At 29.2% G+C, this 13,811-nt stretch overlaps 1 protein-coding gene across 1 annotated transcript; it reads left to right on the top strand.

Moving 5' to 3' along the window:
• The first annotated feature begins 2,313 nt into the window (after positions 1-2,313).
• LOC25491847 (endoglucanase 8) lies at positions 2,314-7,232 on the top strand. The gene is made up of 7 exons (XM_013599887.2): positions 2,314-2,505; positions 3,636-4,043; positions 5,162-5,254; positions 5,469-5,618; positions 5,764-5,872; positions 6,654-6,817; positions 6,909-7,232. The coding sequence occupies exons 1-7, from the start codon at positions 2,341-2,343 to the stop codon at positions 7,230-7,232; spliced, it is 1,413 nt and encodes a 470-aa protein (XP_013455341.1). The 5' UTR covers positions 2,314-2,340.
• The last annotated feature ends 6,579 nt before the right edge of the window (positions 7,233-13,811 follow it).

Genomic DNA, 13,811 nt, shown 5'->3' with positions numbered 1-13,811 from the left:
AACAAGCTAAAATGGAATTATATACGAAATAGGGTAGTTCCAAACGCACAAGGTGTGCCTAAGAGACTACCTCAGGAACCAAGAGTTACAACGATTACAAAAAAAAACACAACAGAAAAACATTAGCCAATACCCAAACAAACAAGAGGGCTTGACCACCACTGCTGAGTCCCAAAAACAAAGGTAGCTCTTTTAGCTTTCAACCAACCTAGAGACAGCAGCTTAATCTTATCTAGTAAACAAGGGATGGGGTAACAACATGATTAAACATACGGTTATTACGTTCATCTTTAAGGCGACCTGTTATCTCCTTTTTAATTTTTTTGGCCAGTGAGGGATTCCATGTGTTGATGGAGTCCTTATCTGTTAATAATCTCTTTACTGGTTATAACGTGGGGAGAAGTGCTCCGTTTGTTGTTTCTCATGTCCAATTTGCGGATGATACATTAATTTTAGGAGAGAAATCCTGGACCAATGTTCGGACTATGTGGGCTGCTCTTTTCCTTTTTGACGCTCTGTCTGGCTTGAAGGTGAATTTTTCTAAAAGCCAGTTTGTTGGGGTTAATGTCGCTTCTTCATGGTTATCAGAGGTTGTGTTGGTGTTGAATTGTAGGGTCGAATCTCTTCCCTTTGTGGGCATTGGCTAGATGGGTGGTGGCTATGTCCGTTCACTATGTTGAGCATTGGCTAGTTGTTATTACTTTTCCTATTTTTAATTGTTGTTGTCTGTTCTGGTTTCCCTTTTTGTACATATTGTTTTTTTTTTACTCTCATGTTCTTTCTTGGTACACCTTGTATTAGGATAGACATTTTGATTTGATAATATATTGCATTTTAGCTTCGTAAAAAAAAACCAATGAATAATGTATTAATTCAATATATGATACTAATAAACATTTTTTTTTTTGACAAAATGATACTAATAAACATATTTATAAACATTTGTCAAAAAAGAAAAAAATTCAACATATTACTTCAAGTATACGGTTTAACTTGTATTCATATTACTTTTAATAAACATAAGTAGATTTTAATACACATTTATTACAAATTTTAATACCCCTTTTTCATTAATAAGTTTCCGTAGTTTTTTTAGGGGCAGTTTCCATATTTCAACATACACGTTTTTTTTTTCAAATGTATAAAAAGATTAGTTTTACTTTTTTTTTTTTACAAGAAAAGATTAGTTTTACTTAATTAGTGTAAAATGAGTTGAGATCATCCCCATTTTCTAAAATATTAAATGTATTTTTAAGGAGATTGATTGTTTCAATTACATCCTCGTAAGAAGGTCTATTTTTTTCAATTAAAACGAGTTCTTATCCTCTTAATTTTCTAAAATAAATGACACAATTTCCATTACTATACAAAAATTCAGGACATTTAACACAATTTTCAACAATTGATTTGGCAATCTCCTTAAAAAAAAAAATTGTCAATCTTGGAAAACTTCTTTAATTGATGTTGTTCCTATAATTTTGTGTAATTTTATCCTTTTAAATAGAGGTGTCCAATAAAATGAAGGGTGTGTGAAACAAGGACCTCTATTTTTTATTTTATTTTTTAACAAAAATAAGGACCTCTTGGTAGCTCAGTTGGTAGGGATATTGCATTTTATATGCAGGGGTCAGGGTTCGAATTCTGGACACTCCACTTCTCCACAATTAAATTGTGTGAGCTTTACCCACTAGACTACTTGACCCAAAAAATATAAGGGTCTAAAGATCAACCTTTACTATTTTTTGTAAAAAATGAATTTTATACATAAAAATGAAGAATAAAAATAATATTATTAAAATTTATGAAAAATATGAGAGTCCACATTTAAACCGGATCTGCATTTGGATGGACCTGGGAAAAAGTAACCTGTTTGTTTTAATTTATATTTTGTGTTAATCTTTCGGTTTCTGAATGGTATACCTTAATAATCAGGAATATAACCGTTGAGTAAATTGGCCAATAATTGTTTTCATAAAAAATCTAACATGAGTTCTATCGAATAATTCGTTATAGGGGAGTTCTTTAACTACTTTAGTTCAATCATCGATTAGTTTTTTTTTTTTTTTTTTTTTCTTTTTTCTTTAACAAATCATTGATTCACCTGTTAATTTCAGCAATGTAATTTCGTCATAAAAAAATGTCACACACATTTAGCCGCTAACATTGTTTCATCAACTCTTAAGAAAGGAAATAAAAGTGCAAAATAATTCATTGCTATGTATATATTGTTCAGGTGAATGCTCTCAAATAACATATCTCAAAATTGAAATTGAAGAAGGATAAACAAAGAAAATGAGAGGAAACATGGTAGCAGTGTCCAAATTATCATTGTTATTAACAATGATGATGATGATTACGATGGTAAAATCAGTTTCACTTAACTATAGTGATGCATTGACAAAAAGCATCTTATTTTTTGAAGGTCAAAGGTCTGGTAAATTGCCATCTTCTCAACGTATGACATGGAGAAAAGACTCTGCCCTTCATGATGGATGTGATATTCATGTAAGTATATTCTCTATGTGTATTCATATTATCAATTACCATTGTTTTTTTTTTTTTTTTCTTAGATGAAGCAGTAAACCAGTGAAATTAAACTCACACACAACTGTGAGGTTTCGGATTCGAACCCAGATCATGACGTCCGATCTTACAATTTCGGCATTTACCAGTTGAGCTAGGACTTCTAGACATCAATTACCATTGTTAATCTTAATAATCACTTGAATAAAACAATTGGCATATTAACCAGCGACGGATCAAAAAATTTTAAATAGTGAGGGTATCATATACTTCCTCCTATCTCAAATATAAGAATCTTTTTTTTTTAGGTTCATTGAATAATTAATGTATCTGGTCTACATTGTAAAGTAGATACATTAATTATTCAATGAACATATGAACCGGAAGGAGTATATAAATTAGTAGGCCTTATGTAGTCTCTAATTGCTTCAGTCTGTTTTATTTGAACCAAACGATTTAGTTTATAAATTATCATTCTATTTCCAATTTAGGCTATGACTATGTAAATATAATAAGTAGTCCTTAAATCATATGAAATACTCAATTTAGTTTATAAAGTATATGAAAATCCATCAATTTAATCTCAAATATTTTAATAGCAAGGATTAAATTGACGAATATTACATATTTATCAAAGACTAAATTTATGATTTATTTTTATTTGAATAGACTCTTTTTATATTGTGATGCAGCTTGTAGAGTTTAACTTATGATTGTTGAGTCAAGATAGAATGAAAGGGTGTGAGCCTAACATGGTATAAAAATATATATTATACTACTAAAAAAAAATTAAGAAAACTTTTGCAGGCACATGACTTCAAGCCACTATAAATTCTAATTTTTTTTTTTTACAAAATTTGAATAAAATAATTGAAATAGCAAGATCACAAGTATTTCCTTAATTTAATTATATGTTAATCAAACTTGTAATTTCCTAAGAGTAGTGAATAATCTCTATGATAATCTTACCGTGTTATTACTCTCTCTCCATCTTTCTCTATCGTTTTTGTCATAAAAGAGAGGAATGAAATTTATTGTTCAAAAGTTAACATAAAATAGTTATACAGATATTACTACTCATTTGCTAAACTTAATTACTATTCCAAACACAGATGGATTTGGTTGGTGGTTACTATGATGCCGGTGACAATGTAAAATTCAATTTCCCTATGGCATATACAACCACCATGCTGGCTTGGAGTGTGGTGGAATTTGGAGAACTCATGGGTCCGGATTTGCAACATGCATTAGAATCAATCCGTTGGGGAACTGATTATTTCCTCAAAGCCACAACAAAGCCAAATATTGTTGTTGCACAAGTTGGCAACCCTATTAGTGACCATGATTGTTGGGAAAGACCAGAAGACATGGACACTTCTAGAACAACCTATTATGTGTCCGAAAATAGGCCAGGTTCGGAGGTTTCAGCCGAGATTGCGGCCGCACTTGCGGCGTCATCCATTGCATTTAGAAAAATTGATGATCAATATTCTAATGTCCTTCTTGCTAGGGCTAAACAGGTATATATTTATTTAATAGCTTGAATTTTTCTATCAATCCATGGAAAAAATTTAATGTCATATAATAAAAAAAAAAAATTAATTCCTATACTCTAGACGAGCATGCATACATCGACCTCTAAAAACTGGTTAAAGATGGACTTCAATATTTTTGATAAAATTTTGCATATCTTTCTCTTTTTTATGATTATAAAATAATATTCAATATTTGTCAAAAAAAATAATATTCAATATTTAATTTATTAAAAAAGATATGGTTCACCTTTGGATGATTTTTGCAAGAGCTATGTTAAACAAACCCTTCTAGTTCTAGGCAAAAGAAATTTACTAAGGTAATTTTGCTTATGAGAAAAGGTGAAGTATTGGCTAAAGTTTAAGGGGGTTTTGTTTCAAGTCATATTTGGAAATTCATGAGAATATGGTAGCAAGATAGATATATTCCAATGTTTGTTTCAAATTTTTACAATTTTATTCCTGGAAATAGAAGTTTCCTGGGAATGTGGTCATTTCAGGAATACTTTAGATACTAATCGAACACATTTTTACAGTAAATCCAGGAATAAAATTCTTATCCTTATATTTTCAAAAAAATTATTCTCAGGATTATATTTTGTAAACTTGAAACAAACATTTCTTAAGTCCATGCCAAGAGTTTGGAAAAAAGAACGAAATTGTTCCCCTTAGAGTTTAATTTTATAGAATCAAGTTAAGTTTGACACCAAAAATAAGATGAAGTTTACTTTAGATTGTGCAATTGTTTGAAAAAAATATACAAATAATCAAGCTCATTTGAAAGAAAAAAAAAAATGCAAGTCTTATCTCAACGGACAAAAATGCTGAAAATGTTAATTCGAACACTTTGATCAGGGTTCAATCCCGACCCTTCCACATGTGTGTGAATTTCAATGATTATGTATCATTTATTATATTTAAATAAAATGCATTAAAATGCATATTGGACAGAAATTATTGTTTTCAGTTATGGTATGTTATTTCCCAAAATACTTTGCTATCAAATCAATTATTATATTTCTATATTTTCTCAAGAAAAAATTATTACATCTCTGAATCGTTTTGGTTTGGTTGCTAACCTCTCACTATATGATATTGATACTTAGGTGTTTGACTTTGCAAACAATCATCGTGGGTCTTATAATGATTCTATAGGCAGTGGAGTATGCCCCTTCTACTGTGATATCAATGGCTACATGGTATGACTTTCATGACCTTAATTCATAAAAAAAATTGCATATAAAAAATTTAATCAATGTTGAAAAATAGTTTAAAAATAAATAAATATGAAATTCGTCACTAATTCAGTCACAATGAAAGATGATTTTTTCTTAATCACAAATGTTATTATGTTAATTGTTATATTAGTATTTTTTTCTCTTCGTTATGACTTGAACCTGGAACGAAATCCAGGACGAATTGATTTGGGGAGCAGCATGGTTGTATAAGGCAAGTAATAATGAAAATTACATGAAATTTGTAAAATCAAATATACAATCCATACAACCCTATGAATTTGGATGGGATGCCAAGCATGCTGGCATTAATGTTCTTGTTTCTCAGGTTTGTCTCATTTTTTATTATATCTCTGGTTTTTTTAGACAAAATTATGAATTATCTCATTTTTTTAAGCATGTTAGATTAGTTTTTCTCCTTTATCTGAGTCATGTCATTTCTAAAATATCGTTTGTTCTTCGAATTTTGGCAGTGGGTGATGAACATTTCATCAAACCAAAATCCTTTCATTCCCAATGCAGACAACCTCATATGCTCTTTGTTGCCCAAATCACCAACCAAATCAGTCACATACTCCAAAGGTAACACTATATATTTTTTTTTCTTCTTCAAGTAGTCCAGTGATTAGAGCTCACACAATTTAATTATGAAGAAGTGGAGTGTCCGGGGCTTGAACCTCAACCCCTGTATATAATATGCAATATCCCTAGCAACTGAGCTAAGTTTACGGGGATCTAGCACTACTTTTTTTTTTTTTGGTCAAGTAGTCTAGTGACTAGAGCTCACACAATTAAATGTGGAGAAGTGGGATGCTCGAGATTCGAACCCCAGCCCCTGTATATAATATTCAAAATCCTACCAACTAAGCTAGCACTACTTATTTTTTATAGCTATTGCTATGTGGTTAAATTACATAAATTTAAAATACTTTATAATAACTTATAGTATAAAATAAAGTATTAGTCGTAAAATATTAACCCGTACTCCCAGGATACTGGTTAAGGAATTATAAAAGAAAATATTGTTTTGGAAACTGTGTATTCTACTTTTTGAAAGTTAAGAAAGTGTTATTTTCAATGCAAAATTTGATTTTTCTTTCTACTTTTAATTCATGTCTGATTAGAGAATTCTTTAGGGGTATAATAGCCATTCGTTTTCATGGCAGGCTACTCGTTTTGTTGCTATAGGATAGCTTTTGGCTTCCTTTCTCTCTTTTGTGTAAACAGGTTCAGGCCTTAATCCTGATTTGCTTTATATTTTCATTGCTTTGATAAAAAAAATCCATAACTACCGCCCCGGAGCCACGGATTAACAAGACCCTTTCATTATATATTTACTTGAGTATTGATGGTGATTAATTAGGTGGACTTCTATTCAAACGTGGACCAGGTAACCTACAACATGTAACAGCACTATCTTTTCTACTAATTGTGTATGGACGCTACATGCATGCCAACAACAAAATAGTATATTGTGGGAATGTAACTGCCACACCATCTAAACTCATTCATCTTGCAAAAACCCAGGTAACCAACAGTAGTTGAAATCAAGCAATATTCATGGCAAGATAAGTGTACATGTTTTGAAATTTGTTTCTTAAATTCTCTATTGTTGCAGGTGGATTATATACTAGGAAACAACCCACTTGGAATGTCATATATGGTTGGATATGGACAAAAGTATCCTCAGAAGATACATCATCGCGGTTCAACTTTACCATCATTGGATGTACACCCAAAAAATATGGGGTGTCGTGATGGAGACGAACATTTTCAATCATCGAAACCTAATATCAACGTACTAACGGGTGCCATTGTTGGAGGACCAGCCTACGATGACTCTTTTCTCGACTCGCGCCTGAATATTTCTCAATCGGAGCCAACTACATATATCAATGCTCCTTTTGTTGGTGTTTTGGCTTACTTCAAAAAACATATGTAGTGTTACGAAGTTAGCTGCTTTTGACTCTGTTGGATCTAGGTTTGCTTGTTCATTGTTTGAAAGTTAGCTGCTTTTCATTTTATTTCTATTTAGTATTAGTATTTGAATTTTAGCTTTTAGCAAAGTTTTGAATAAAACGTGTGTCGAGAAAATTTAAAATACTCACGTCTTTTAGAGATAAGTTAGACATTCTCTTTCAAACTTACTGTGATACCACCATTAGAGATGTTCAAATTTAAACCGATGAAAAAAACACAATAAATTAAAATAACTTAATGTCGTTCAAAACCGGATTTTTTGGGCCACTTTGAACAAGAACCAATAAGTTAGGTTTGGTGTTCGGACCACAACTCAAAAGTTAAACTGCATCTACCTAAAATCAGTAACTTAGGTACGAGTCCCTTAAAGTTGCAAGCTTAAAATTACTACTTTGTATTTTTCTTTGAATTCTAAAACGGATCTTTTTTTTACACAATATGAAAGTAAAATATTTCCACCAATAAGATGGATGCTGGACATATTTACATATAAGTCTTTAGAGTGGTACACATTAAAGAGTAGAAAATAATATGTTAAAACAGTACCCATGCAAATGACTTCATATTATAATTTAAAATCAATGTTTGGGGATTGAGGAAACATTTAAAATGATTTTTATCCAGACATAAAACGAACTCTAAGAATGAGACAAGGTTTACTATTGATTATTTATATAAATTTCACTAAATTTATGTGAAACACATTTACATTTCAATGATAAATACGTCTATGTTGACAATGGTGTCTTAAATAATGTGTTCATACTTGCTAGCATAATCAATTACCCTTGAGTGAGATAAACCCCACACATAAGGATCATAGTGTGACTAGTAGGTACGACTCAACAAGCGGAAGGATAAACCTTAATCGACTGAGATAGTATAGACCTTTCACATAATGATCACTGTCTGATCAGCAGGTGCAGCTTGCCAACCGATTCGGTTATCACACATCCCACGAACTCATCACTTAAATAGCCCTTACGTGAATTAACTCGAATAAGACTTGACTGTTACGTAAATCCATCAAATGAATAGAGGGGATTCAAAGAATCATAACCGCTGCTAACATTGTTGCAACCAAAACAGGTAACTTGCTTTGTTGCAAACAAATAAAATTTTTAAATCTCTAAACCCTCAACTCTTTATTTTATTTTATTGTTTAAAATAAGTAACACGATTTCTTTAGACGAAATGACATGTAGATACGATACTTTACTTATCACTTTATTACTTAATAAATTTTGTTATTATATTAAAATTTCATCATATTGATCATATTATAGTTGCAATCTCGACAGATTAGGATTATTGGGTGTTGTTTCTTAAAGAAATTCAAAACAAGTGGCTACAAAGAAGACTTATTTTAGTTACACCATAAAAATATCCGATTACACCCAAATCTCTTTAAATTTGATGATAATACCGAAATTACCATGTTCATAAAAAAATTCAAAACCCCTTTTTATCTTTCATTCTAAATCTTTAAATCTTTCACAAACGAAACATCCATGAATACAAGACCAAGTTTGATGAAAGGTTAAATTGACGTACAAAGTTTTCCATTGAAATGATTGTACTGTTTAATTTTATGCGATTAAATGATTTGCTGCATCTTTTTTTTACTTTAATTCAATTTTATATGTGAATACGAATTCTTGTTAAGCCTCATACATGATCCAATTATAACTATGCCTATTTGAATTAAGGGTTAATAGGCTTTTACCTCTTGTAATATATGCCACTTTTGGTTTTTCAAATTTTTTTGTCAAATTTCGTCCTTGTAATTTTTTTTTGTTTTAGAATGCCTCCCCTAGGTCAGCTGACTGTGCATTTTCGCTGATGTGGCATGTTGCGTAACCTTTTCTGATGACGTGGCATGCTTAATGTATAATTATTTTTATTTTTTACTTTTTTATTAGATACACGTGACATTTGTGATTTTTTTAATAAAAATAATAAAAAAACGAAAAAAAATCTTTCAAAAATTAATAAAATGAAAAATACTGAAAAAATTAAAAATTCTGGTAAAATTAATAAAATAAAAAAATGAAAAAAAATCTGGTAAAATGAAAAATATTTTAAAAAATAATAAAAGCTAAAAAATCTCGAAATATTTAAAAAAAATTGTGGAAAAGATTCATATATATATTGAAATTTTTGAAATTTTTTTTTTCAGAATATCATATTAAAAAGATTAATCATTTTTCAAAAAATGAAACTTTTGAAAAAAGATTAATCATATTTACAAAAACTAAATTTTCGAAAAAAAATTCTGGAAAAGATTAAAATAAAACTTCTTACTTTAGAAAAAAAATATATGAATTTTTTTTCATTTTTCAAGGATTTTTTAAAGTTTTCCCTCATTAAAAAAATTATGGAAATATGATTTTTTTTTCTAAATATATTACTTTTTAGAAAACTTCGATATATATTAATCTTGTCCAGAATTTTTTTTAAATATTACCAGTTTTTTTATTCATTTTTTATTTGTATCAATTTTTCCAGAATTTTAATAAAAATTCCGCATTTTATTAATTTTTTTTCCAGATTTTTTTTCATTTTTATTAATTTTTAAAGATGTTTTTTCGTTTTTAAAAAAATTTAAGAATTTTTTATTTTTATTTAAAAGGTTAATTAAGTTTTTAGTCCCTATAAATATTCACAGTTTTGTTTTTAGTCCCAATAAAATAAAATCACACTTTTTAGTCCATATAAAATTTTCCATCAGCATTTTTAGTCCCTATAAATTTTTTCTCCGGCACTTTTAGTCCTGTCAAAAATTTCCATCAATAGTTTTGATCCTTAAAATGCTTAAGAAAAATGTCACAGGGACTAAAAAGTGTGATTTTATTTTGTAGGGACTAAAAACAAAACTGTGAATATTTATAGGGACTAAAAAATTAATTAACCCTTATTTAAAATACACAAATAATGAATTTTTTTTCCAGAATTTTAAATTTATTTCGGTATTTTTTCATTTTATTAATTTTTTTTCCTTTTTTGATTATTTTTATTAAAAAAAACACAAATACCACATGTACCTAATAAAAAAATAAAAAATAAAAATAATTATACATTCAACGTGCTACGTTATCAGAAAAAGGTGACACAACATTTCACATCAGCGAAAATGCACAATCAACTGATTTGAGGGTATTCTAAAACAAAAATATTTTACAAGGACGAAATTTTACAAAAGAAAAACAAAAAATGACCTATATATCCCTTGAATTAATTATAAGTTAACGTTGTTTCGAATCACAATAAACTTCGGTTTCTTATACAACTATGAATCAATTAACCGACTTTTCTTAGGCATTAAACATTTTGTTTGAAATCCATATGTAATCATTGTGCGCTGCAACAATTGATTATTCTATCAAATAGTGAGAGAAGAAATGGATGAAGAAATTAGGTTAAGGGGTGCAAGGGATAGAAAGAGAATTTAAAAAAGGGTAATAATTTAAAATTAGAAAATGAATTAGGGGTGTGTTTTTGTCAATTTAAGGTTTAACCGAAAGTTTATAGGGTGTAATTAGAACAAATCGAATAATAATTGTAGAGTATTGGTTTCGAGTATGTTTTTGAGAACCCCATTACATGGTTTCTTTTCGTCAAGCCAAAAAAATTCATGTGCATTTAATGAATAAAATCATATATATTGTACGAAAAAATATATTTGGCACAAAGGAAGTCACTCGTAGATGATATATTGGTTTAGATTAGAACCAATTTGGACCGCAAATATTCCATAAAGGGCTCGTTGGCCCTCTACAAGGGTGCGCCCCTTGTCCTTGACCCAGAAGCCGCCTATCCAATATTTTGTCCTTGACTCGTCTTGCTATATTTAACCTATTATATTACATTACAGTATCAAGGATGATGTCATGGAAAATTATGTTATGTTGTGGTACAGTACCAACGTCTATGTTCTTAATATTATGAAATACTATATTACAATCTCATCTAAACTATTTTGTTACTTATTACCGTCAAATATTACCTTCCATATGACCCGTACGTTAGCAGTTAGCACAGATCAATGGTCTAGTTAGTCTAAACATACACGCTTCCTTGTAACATAGGGTTTAAGTTGCTAACAAAAGTAACTTAGGCCTCAGTCATGAATTAAAAAGCCCAAAAAGGGCTATAAATATCCCATTGATATCATTCTCAAAACATGACCTAAACATATATTAATCAATATTGTACTCACTAAAGTACACAATTTCTTCTCATTTATTTTAGGTTTAATTGCACTTTTTTTCCTATAGTTTGCCAATTATGTGTTTTTGCACGCCATAGTTTTAAACGAGCAATTTTGCCCCCTATAGTTTTCCCCCTTTCTGATTTTATGGTCCCTATGACATTTAGTGCTAGTTTTTTTATCAATTAATGTGTGCCACGTGTGTAATTCCATTTTTTTAAAAATAAAAAAATGGTATTTTTCAGATTTTGAGAGAAGGGGGCACGTGATTTTTCAGATTTTAAGAAGAAATATCACGTGCCTCCTTCTCTCAAAATCTGAAAAATACCATTTTTTTTATTTTTATAAAAATGGAATTACACACGTGCCACACATTAATTGATAAAAAAAAACAGATATCAGCACTAAATATCATGGGGACCATAAAATCAGAAAGAGGAAAAACTATAGGGGACAAAATCGCTCGTTTAAAACTATGAGATGCAAAATCGCACAATTGACAAACTATAGAAGGAAAAGTACAATTAAACCTTTATTTTATTTTGTGTCTCCGTTGACATAAAATATATGGAGATAATGCGGAGATCCACATGGATGACCACATGTTCATTTTACGTGTGACGTCATAACATATCATAACCGATATTAATAAATAAACATTTTTTCCTTATACGTTTATGAATGTATTTATCAATTTATAAAACTAAATAATCATTAATCTCTTGATTTAAATTGTCGGGTGGTCATCCTGGTTGCTATGGAGTAGAGATCATATTTTCTTAAAAAAAGACATAGATATCTCTATTACTTTATTTTTGTATATAAATGTCCAGCTAATATCCTCTAATTTGAAAATGTATACAATTATATCCTGTATGCACTTTAAAATTATAGAAATCGAGCTCTCTATTTCTTTTATTAAACTCGGAGAATCGTTTTCGTGAGCTTAACTCAGTTCATTAGGACAATGCATAAAATATGTAAGATTTGGTATTCAAACCCGAACCAAAAATCCGGAGAATCTTTACTTGTCAATATGATAATTCTTGAAAACATTATCTATGTAGATTCAAATGGTGTCAAAAGAAACATTCTTATCTTAACGCTTACATATTCTAAATATATTAAAAATATGACTAAGTAAGTTTTTATTCCCTTTAAATATACCAAATTTCAGTTTTCTCCTCATAAAAATAAGTGGCATGTTTGAGTCTCTATAAAAAAATTCAACATAGAATTTTAGTTGGTGCTAAATTCAAATTTGTTTAATTGTCTTTAAATTTTACTTGATTTTTCTCAAACATGATTGGAAAATTATAAAAATAACTCGTTGAAAAATGAGCGCAAAATATGATTTATAGGTATATATTTTCATTACTTTTATATCAAACTTTTGGAAGTTTAAAAGATTCATATTTTATTCATTTCATGTTAATAGTCTAATTTTTTGTGAGAGCTTTTTATGAGGTTTTAAATAAGGCTACAAAAAGTCATTCAAAATTTAAAAATTACTGAATAATTAAACAAATTTAAATTAACGAACACTAAAACTTCATGTTGAAAACATTTATAGGAACCTAAACATGCTACTTTTATTTATGAGGACTAAAAGAAACATTTGATATGTTTATAAGGACTAAAATCTTATTTAACCCTTAAAAAAATATACATCATTCACATATTGTTACGTTCTTTTTATGTTCTGCGGGGTAAACTAAGGTATTTTCCACACACAAGTGCATAGACTAATCACTCAAGGTAACTAAGACCCATTTAAGAGGTTGAGCTCTCCGAACAAATTTTTATGCTATTTAATAGGTATGATATATTATTTGCAAGAACTTATGCCCTAAAAATTTACATGTAAAAGAACAATACCTTTCAAAAAAGGAACTTCTACGGTACACCTCACAAATTGAGGTGTACCGGTATTCCTGCTTCAAATATTTACAATTTAACAATTATTTTATGAAATAAAGAGTTATTTATCAATATTTATATTTTATAAGACATCGTTTTATAAGAATAAACATCATTTCATTGTTTATAAGAATCATATTAAATTTTTAACATTTTCTCATAAAAAATAATAAATATTCTTTGTTATATGTAACAAAAATTTTAAAAATGTAAATTTTATTTTGTCGACACTTTCGGTAACTAAGATCTAATTATTGTAATTGTTAATGATAGAAAAAAAATTCTTTTTCTTCGAAAAAACAACTCGTTTCAATATGAATTTGATGATTTGGTGTACCGATACACTCAAATTTTTGAGTGTACCATAGAATTTGCCTTCAAAAAATGTAAAAGAAGAATAAACAATCAATC

Source organism: Medicago truncatula, chromosome 4 (assembly GCF_003473485.1).
Source record: "Medicago truncatula cultivar Jemalong A17 chromosome 4, MtrunA17r5.0-ANR, whole genome shotgun sequence".
In the NCBI taxonomy this organism is placed as follows: domain Eukaryota; kingdom Viridiplantae; phylum Streptophyta; class Magnoliopsida; order Fabales; family Fabaceae; genus Medicago; species Medicago truncatula.
The sequence above is the reverse complement of the archived record's forward strand: the minus strand, read 5'-3'. Positions and strand labels throughout refer to the sequence as shown.

Bases quoted from the DNA above. Each gene is read 5' to 3' on its own strand.
- LOC25491847 (XM_013599887.2), top strand. From the start codon at position 2,341: ATGATGATGATGATTACGATGGTAAAATCAGTTTCACTTAACTATAGT. The intron at 5,619-5,763 runs GTTTGTCTCATT...GAATTTTGGCAG, and splicing joins TTAATGTTCTTGTTTCTCAG to TGGGTGATGAACATTTCATC. The intron at 6,818-6,908 runs GTAACCAACAGT...CTATTGTTGCAG, and splicing joins TTCATCTTGCAAAAACCCAG to GTGGATTATATACTAGGAAA.